General features: G+C 40.8%; 1 protein-coding gene across 1 annotated transcript in view; it reads left to right on the top strand.

The window, feature by feature from the left end:
• The first annotated feature begins 2,910 nt into the window (after window positions 1–2,910).
• The window catches only part of TOPAZ1 (testis and ovary specific TOPAZ 1), a 32,383-nt gene continuing 25,952 nt past the window's right edge, over window positions 2,911–9,341 (top strand). The window contains exons 1-3 of the mRNA XM_086614995.1: window positions 2,911–4,084; window positions 5,581–8,047; window positions 8,986–9,059. Of these exons, the coding sequence (XP_086471121.1) occupies window positions 2,911–4,084; window positions 5,581–8,047; window positions 8,986–9,059 (3,715 nt within the window). The remainder of the gene's footprint in view (window positions 4,085–5,580; window positions 8,048–8,985; window positions 9,060–9,341) is intronic.

Below are 9,341 nucleotides of genomic sequence, written 5' to 3'. Positions count from 1 at the left end.
TCAAAAACTTTCAGAAGGTTACCCAAAGGTATCATTCTTTTCTCCACACTAGTAATGTAAATGACATTAGTTGAGGGGCTAAGTGCACACACTTATTCCTCTAAGAGACGAAAGAAATAGCAATTTAATGGACTTTACATAAATGTAATTACACAAGTTCCTTTTTCCCTCTTGGAAATTGCCAGGTGTCTCTTCATGTACTGAGTATTCTTAAAAAAAAAAAAAAAAGGGGGTTTAAAAAATATTTCCTTTTTACTTTCAGACACTCGGTACCTCATATTTCTATTACCGTGTTTAAGTGTCTCGGATGAACAAGAAACCAGTGAAACAAAGCAACAGATCAGCAAAAGTTCAAATGGTTCTAAAATTTAGATATGGCATTGAGATACAGGACTTTCAAAACTCAAGAGAAACAAGCATTTATCTTTATTTCCAAATAAGACAGAATTTTAACATAAAGTTTAAACATATTCCTTGGCATTACTAATTCAAATGTTGCAATGTGAAAATAACTCATTTTTCCCTCTTAAGCTGTTTATATGATTTTTAAAAGTTATTTCCACTTTAATAACCCGCAGTTTTAATAAACACTTGACATAGAATTTCTTTAAATACTGCATCTATGTATTAAAATTCTCTCTTCTTTCAAGTGTATTTTAAAAGATGGTTCAATTGATCCACTTTGCAAGACAATATTTATACTACCTCTTTTTAGCAGTATTGTAAACTGAATGCAATCTATTTTTTAACATAACCCACAGCACCTTCAAAATATCCTTCCTGAGGTTCTAGCCCTTTTTACAGAGGACTTTCATGAAGAATGTCTTTAATTAGTATTCATTTCAGGTACATTTTTAATTCATTTCATAAAAATCTGGTCTGAGTAGAGTTCTCATCGTTGTAAATAACTGACCAAATACTCAAATCTTAAAAATGGTACTGGAGAGCAGTAAGATAATTCATGCGCTGATAGGGGGATAGGTATAGGAGTAGGTATAAGACCTACTCATATAAGGCATAAGACCGCACGTCAGCGCCTTTCTTACAGATTTCCTTTGCTACTGCTTTTTGGAATGTCTTTTTCTTTCTTGTCTGGCTATCAAACTTAAAAGACTATGTTACACACTGGAGAAGGTTATGTTTGAACTGGTGAAGGTTAAATTTGGTCAGAGCTGAATGTTTTATGTCATACCAGCCTTGTAGAACACTGATGATAAATGCTGTGCAGTTAACTCCCTTTTATTGTGTCCTTTCTGTCCCAAGGACCTGAGGCACAATACTGAGCCAGGGGACAAACTGCCTAAGAAATCAATATTTTGTGCTTTGATTAGCTTTAGTTAGCCACTCGCTGACTTTTTTGTTGTACTTAAGCACGTACGTGCAACCTAAGAAGATGATAAGCAAAAGAAAGTTAACAGCTTCACAGCCTGTCTGTTCTTTCCTCAGCTATGGAGAGCTTTTGCCAAAAATCCAGTGTTCTCTGTCTTTATTTGGACAGCAATGTATTATCTGTACCTATAGATGGAGAAGCAACGCTAAAGTGAGTAACATGAGCTGAAGTCACATAGTGAGCCAACATCAAATTGGTAAAATAGTCCTTTACTCTTCAACTACTCTTTTACATTCACACTACTGCACTTCTAGAAAGTAGCGACACAAAATCCTGTATTTCTGTGCACGGATCTCAAACTAGGACGCATGAAATGCAAATGCTGCCAAGCACTAAGTCGGGGTGCCAGGAACAAGGCACTTCATCTCTCAGAGACCCCCTGCGAACAGAACGGGACTGCTTCTGGGATACAGCCATTTATCAACTGCGTTCAGTTTTGCCGACTGCACTCTCGGCATTAAAGTATCACCTTATTAAGTTTAATAATTTATTACTTTCATAGCATTCGCCATTTAGATTCAACCTGTTCGAGGTTGTTTTTGTAAGCTAACTTCTACATGTTCATGTTAACATGCAGCAAACGGTCCTGAAGCTTTGTTGTCCTCCCTTCGTGCGGAAACTATTACGTTTGAAGCCCGAACACCACCTTTGGCAGTTTTCTGACAATATAGTCTAACTATTTGAGCTTTTTTTTTTCCTTACTCCAGTGAGAACACCTGTGTTAGTTGAAATACAAAGTTTTACGTAAGCTATGGTTATGGAAACAAGCGTATTGCCCCTCAAGCGCTTGAGCGCGGCGGCTGCGGCGCGGGGCTTCGGGCAACAAGGGAGCGGAGAGCAGCCTCCGCCACGAAGGCAAGACCGCTGACCCGGCAAGCGGAGGATCACGACTAGGCGCCGCGACCTCACCGCCTCCGGCCCGCAAGTGCCGGCGCTCCCGCCCGCGCAGGCTCCGCCCGCCGCCCCGCCGCGAAGCGTCCCTCACGCCGCCGCCCGCGGCCATTTCCAGCCTCGCGGCGCCGGCGGTGGGCGGCCGCATGGTTGCGCGCAGTGTGTGGCGGGCGGGCGACGCTGGCGGGGCTTAGACGAAGCGGAGCGGATCGGCCGACGACAGACGAGGCGAGGGAAGAGGGAGAGGGCGCGGACGGTGGCTCGGGCGGCTGCTGCGGCCGCAGGGGTGGCACGGGAGGCGGCGGCCTGCGAGGCAGAGGGGCCGCGGCGCGGTCCTTGAGGCGGGATAGGTGCGGGGCTGCTTCTTCCTTCCTCCGCTGCCGTGAGGGGCGGCTCCGGGCTCGGGGGAGGCGGTGGAGGCTTGCTGGTGGTCGCGGGCTTTGCCCAGGTGGCCTGGCATTTCTGTCAGGCTGGACTCGCTCCCGCCTGAGACCGTAGCCTGAGGGAGGCTGTGCTCCCTTCCTGGTCGGGCCTGCGCCCACCGTGGGTGCTGGGCTAGCTGGAGTGCTGTTCAGGGTGCAGCCTTGGGTGGGTTTTGTGGATTTTGTGGTTGTTTCTAGGTCCCTACGATGCCACAGTTAAGCTCAGGGAAAGCAATAACTGTCAGTGAGGTGAAAGGGCCTAACAGGGTGGTCACCAGCCCAAGCCCTCTGGGTGCAGGGGTAGGACGTGAGCCAGGGAAGAAGCTGGTAGTCAGGCAGAGTCCTCATCTGGCACCAAAGACAAAACCTGAGCAGCCCTTGTCTTCCTGTCTGCAACCGACCATGCTCTCCAGCGTTTCCTGTGAGCAGTTTGCTTCTCTTGGCTGCGTGCAGAAGGAGCAAGGTGAGAGTAGCCAGAGACTCTCAAGTGAAAAAACCAAAGGGATACAGTGCAGGAGGGCTGCCAGAAGCATGGAGAGTGTAGCTCTGCCAGTCTCAGACACTGCTGTATGCAAAGATTGGCAGCCAGCAACCATGGCTGCAGCAGCGTGCTGGGAAGAGACTGTCGGGAAAGGGATAGGACAAGGTCAACAGCTATTTTTCTCAGGAACTACTTCGCAAAATAAATTCTTAGCAGGGATCAAAAGGAAAGAATATAGCTCTGAGGGACTGAACCTCTCAGGTTTCCTGGAGAGTTCAGGAAGCTCAGGAAAAAAAGGCAGATATTCCTTTATGGAAGTAAAATTACAAATCCCATCCTCAGAGGAGGAACTTGAGAGCACAGAGAGACATGACATTTCCTGTTTGCCGGAACCAGAGGTGCTGCAACCCAAAAAGGGCACATGTGCAGAAATAAAAAGCACTGACTCCATAACAATACGCAAGATGCAAATAGCAGATCTTAAGAAGAATTTGGGAACTCGGAAATCCTTGTCTGAACCAAAACCTCAGGAGGAGGTAGATATGCCAGGGAAGTTAGACGGGTCTTCTTTAATGGAATCAAGAACACCAGGGACACAGGAGAAAGGAAAGAGGTGCTTGAGCAAGAAAGTCGGGACATCTTTGAGGAAACCAAAACTGCAAGGTCCCAGAGAGAGAGGTAGATCTGCCTTGCTAGAACCGCATACACGGTGTGCGGAGTCCAAGAAAGAGGCTGTGAGCCTGAGGAAGAGGGGCAGAAGCACACTGGTGTCACAGCGGCTACGGGGTCTAAGTAGCCAAGAACAAGCAACAGCCAGAGGAAAGGTGCACAAGGGTTTCATGGAAGAAGAGCAGCAGAGCTCAAACTCTCAGAAAGGAGCAGGCAGCCTGAACGAAAGAGGTAAGCACTTATGCCTCATTGTAGAAGTACAGGTGCAGAATTTGGGATCCCAGGACAAAGGGCTGGTGCTATAGTAAGACCCCATTAGAAAGTGAAAAATAAGATGATAGTTTTTCTTTTGCAGATGTGTCTGTGTGGAACAAATTCATAAGGGCAGGAAAGAGTGGCCTGTACCCTATCTCAAAGTGACTCTTAGTGGATGGCTGCTTAATTACCTGAAGAAGTATAGAGATAAGAGTTAGGGTCTGCCTTACAATACTGTGACAACAGTCTTGGAAAAAAACCCCAGATTTTTAGGGGTTTCCTTGAAGGAGAAGAGCAGTTATTTCACACAAAGGAGAGGAGACCATATGCCCTTTTGAGGGGTGGGGGTAAGAAGAGGTATCAGCAGCAACTGCACTGGAATAAGAAGTTATTTTTTTTTCCTCTCCCTCAAAAACGGTGGGTTCATTTATGTGTAGAAGCTCAGACAAAAGCAGGAAAGGAGACAGTAGTTTCAGCAAAGCCAAAATAAAATAGTCAGTTCTTCATCTGTGTATTACTTATTTTTGAGCATGTATCATGCTGTCTTGTTTTAGTGCTTGCCTTTATAGGATGCTGGGTTTTATTTTCAGAACTTTTTGCCTTTTTAGTTGTTATTCTCTGCAAAATCCTAAAAGATGTGGAAGCAAAGGTTGTATTTTGGCATTTTAAGAGAGTGTTTTATCCAACTGGAACAATTTTGAAGAGGATTTTTAAGTCTCAGACAATTGCCTGAAAGACATTCTTTTTACTTTCAAAGTGGGTAAATGACAAATATTTGCTGTGGGTTATTATTAATAAATATTATATCTAGAAACCGTATTCTGAAAAACAGGTATTAAAATTGCATCTTACTTCCTTTGAAAACTGAGATGTAGAAAACCAGCATTCTATTAGTACATTCTTGAATCTGTTCTCCAGACGAAATTTTCAGATGTACAGTTTTTTACGTAATCTGTATTTACTCTTAAATAAAAAGTAGTGCTTTATAAAAATGCAAGTCCTGCAGTATTTCTGGATCTTCTTGAACAGTTGGATGCGTTTGGCTGGGCTATTTGTGTATGAAGTAATCACTGTATTGTTATAAGCAAGCTTTCCTATCAGAGAATCTGCTGTGTAAACAAAAGATTTTAAGGCTACGTGTGCGAACAGCATGTCCATTTTCTTGCCAGACTTGCTCTAATTTGGTTTCCACCTGTTTTAAATATAAAACTTCCAATGTCCTTTTAATACCTTGAAGTTTTGCTCATCTTCGCATTTTCCAAAGACAAAACATCATTTGTTACTATAAGTCTGTTAATAGCGCTCATTTTATATAAAAAAAAAAGCTAAAACTTTACAGAAATGTTGGTCTTACACAGTGTCATGTTCTTTAGTAGCCTTGAATGTTTTTTGTTCCCTTTGTAAAATATTACAATAGGTTAGTCTTTTTTCCTTAGCTTATTCTTTAATGATACTTCTTTGGTTTTAATCAGCAGAGGAAAAATGGAAAGCAATTGAGCAAGACTCTGGTTCACAGGCTGTGAAGAAGCTTAAGACAAATCAAAACAGATCAGAACATTCCAAGGAAGAGGAATCTCACTACTCTAAATCTCCTACAGTTGCTACATCAGGTGGGACTCAAAGCAAGAGCTTTCTATGCCAGCCTGTAACAAAAAAGTCTGGTGTGCAGTGTAATAAAAGGAAACTCAGAATTGATCAGATGAAGTGCTTGCAAAGTTTTAGCGCGAATACAGCTGAAAAAATGAGAAATGTGTCTGGAAAACGTAATGTGGAACATTGCAGAAACACCCTCAACCATTGTAACGGCTTGCTCTGTGCAACAGAAAAGAATCCGTTTGTGAGACTAGAGGCCTGTAGTTACATCAGAATGTTTGTGAAGTCTTCAGCTAGAGGAACTACCAACAGTTACAAATTAAATGGATTCTTCCATATAGCCCATGATAAAAGAAAGTGTGTTTTTCATGATGGTGCTGTAGAACAGAGTGATATGAATTGCAGCACTAGTAGAATACAAAATGAGAGATCACCCATACAAGGTGGTTTATTGTTTAATAAAGAAAAAACTCAAAATGGAGAAAAGTGTTTTTCATGCTGTCGGAGTGAAAAGAATGGGTGTTCAAGGGGAAAAAAGTGGAATGTTGGTAGAAAGCCTAGAAAAAAGAAGGAAATCACTGAGAAATCAGCAGTGCAGAATGTTTCCATGGACATGGGTAATGAATGCAGTGAGTGTGCGTTACAAGCAGAAGCAGCAGTTGCCATGTCAAGCTCCCCTGCAGTCTTAGGGCTAACTCATAAAGAAATTACTCCATCGTCTTCATGTGATCATACATCAAATCTTCATATAGGAAAAAATACTCATGAAGCACAAAATATATCAGTCTGGAGACAGATTAGTACCGAAGTACTTGAATTTGAAGATGGATTTAAGAAGACATCCGAGCTCTCTGTAGTAGCAAAAGGAGAAAATTCAGACAGTGTGGCACATCATTCTGCTGCCTCAGATAGCCTGAGAGTGCTAGCTCAAGTCCATGATGTTTCTCACTGTCACAAAAGCAAGACAGATGAAAAATTGAACAAAGTTACTAAGAAATTGCAGCAGTTTACCTGTCAAAGAACAGTACCTATGACTGGTAGACATGTTTGGCCTTTTGAATCTTGTGCCAGGACTTCTGAATGGGTTCCTAAAAGTCATGGGTCCATCTCAGAAGGAAAAAGACTTTTGAGAACTGCCTTTGAGGAATGCTATGATAAAAACAGTGTTAAAGCTGTAGGAAACGATGCTGTGACTGGAAATTTGAGACAGCTGGATTTGCATACGTCATCAGTGGATGTTGACAAAGAAGCTACACGTAAGGTAATGGATCCAAATACTAAATGTCTGACTTCACTTGAAACACCAGAATCCTCTTCTGTGGACATTTATGAGACTTTGAGAACAAGCAATGGAAATGTGGAATCGCCAGTTAATATGGATAGAAGTGTCATGGCTTTTAGCCGTGATGAAGTGCAAGAAGTTAAAGCAACCTTAAATTGTAGAACAAAACAAAAATACGAAAATAAAGGAGCTGTAACAAAAACAAACCTGTCTGTGACAATCCAGAATGGTACATCCACAGGTAACAAAAAAAGAAACTTCAGCCGTAAAGTATCAGTAGTGAACCAGACGTCTTCTGATTTAAAGATAATGAAAGTATTAAACACTGGAAACCTGACAAAATTCAAAATTCCTTTATGCAGAAACAAACCTGAAGCCGGGAAATTGAAATCTGTCCATTCATTTGAAAGCAAAACCTGTAGTCCACTAAAGCTTCTCGACAGCACTAGTGTTTCAAGAAGGCAGAAAACAGGTGAAGAAACTAGTTTAGTAGATTCTGAGCAGCAGCCTCTTCCTGTCACAAGAGATGCTACATCTGCAGCTTCCATGAAGAAAAAAGCAGATGAGATCAACAGTCAGGACTTTAAGCACGATAGCCCTGAAAACGTTTCAAATGAGATGTCTGCGCTCCCTGAATGTTTTTCTTTATATCCATATCCTTTTCTAGACGGGCAGCTAGAGTCATCTGTGCCTGATTCCTGTGGTACTGAACGTGTACTAAAATCTAATTTTCCTGATCATTCTTGGAATGCAGTGGACCACCCTGTTGCATTAGAAATAAATGACGATAGGAAATCAAGAGGGAATCTTTCACAACACAGAAGTCAAAATTTTCCAGATATCCTTGAAGCTTACAAAGAAGATGTTCTTGTCATTGATGTGATTCAGGATGACCCCGACCTTTTTGGAACCAGTAATGAGCCACAGCTTGTGCTTGCAGACTGTGAAAATTGTCCTGTCAAGGCATCCTATACTAGTATCTGCATTAAAGATGAAAAGCAGAATCTTAAGCTTGAGGATCCTGTCATCTCAGAAAATAGAGATTCAGTAGATAGTAATTTTAGGTATGTATATCATTCTTTTTATTAAAATAATCCTAAATACTTTTTTTTCTCATATCAGTATAGTTTGGTTGTAGCGGTCAGGCTTCCTTGTAGAAGACCACTAATTTCTGGTTTGATTTAAGTGTCAGAATTTGATTGAGGTATGAGAGTATTTGAATGCAAATGAATTAATTTGTTCTTCATAAGAACTGGGATAAATTATAAATCGAAGGAAAATGTAATCCTAAAGAATTTGTTTAAACCACATGAAGTGAAATATGAAAGTATGAACAAAGATAATTATTAAGAGTAATATTCTTAATAAATAACTTAATACTTGCTGTCATTATACTTGGTGTCATTCACCAGGTACGAGTTTCCAAAATCTGTGATGACGACGTTGTTTTGTATATTCTGTGTATCATATTTGAATATATATTTTTACTTTCTGAGCTTTTCTAAGGAGAAATACTTTTTTTTTCCCCAACTTAGCTTTGAAATAGATGAAATAAGTATCTTTCTATGAACAAATGTTTTTGTTACTGCCTTTGACAGTCATTGTTATGCAAATTGTCTTGAATATAAAATTACTGTAAATCACATTTTGTAGAAACTGATGAATTGGCTCATTAGCATAGAATTAGTATTCCCATAATTTGCTGCACAGAGAAGATTGCCTTTCTCAGTATTTCAGGCAAAGGTGAAATGAGATGAGCTTTTACTGACAAATTCTGGGTTTTGCAATGTCTTGATTTTACTTAATGTGTTTAGGTGTGTATGTGTAGGTATGGACATGAGAAAGCCGAGAGAGAGTTAAGAACAGTCTTACAACAGTGTGTTGTAAGGATTCTGTCCATAGCTAAAAGTATTACTGAGAACTTTAATTTTACGTAACTGGTTAGATTAATTCCGCTTTTGTGCAAGATGAAAGTCTTAAATACACTTTTTGTTCAAAACAGACATATTAACATACAAGAATCCGGAATGTCGAAAGATACTGAAAATTCCTGTGATTGGATGCTAAAAGGTAAGAGTCTTTGGAGATTTTTGAACACGTAATCGAGAGAAGAAAGTAACCACAAAGATGTTCAGTGTCAAAACCTAGGATTTCTACTTTCCGCATAAAATGAGAACTTGTCAGTTCAGTAGTATCTTTTTATTGTAAAAGAAATTTGTTTCTTAATGTGTATAAAATGAATGTATTTTGAAGTGGTACAAACCTAAGCCTTATAGGGAACATCCACTTCTCTGTAGTACTTGTTTGTTGGTAGTACTGCGTGGGGTGTTTTTTTTTGTTTTATTTTGTAGGTTTTTT

The sequence above is a fragment of the Tauraco erythrolophus genome, chromosome 7 (genome assembly GCF_009769465.1).
Source record: "Tauraco erythrolophus isolate bTauEry1 chromosome 7, bTauEry1.pri, whole genome shotgun sequence".
Taxonomy (NCBI): Eukaryota; Metazoa; Chordata; class Aves; order Musophagiformes; family Musophagidae; genus Tauraco; species Tauraco erythrolophus.
The sequence above is the reverse complement of the archived record's forward strand: the minus strand, read 5'-3'. Positions and strand labels throughout refer to the sequence as shown.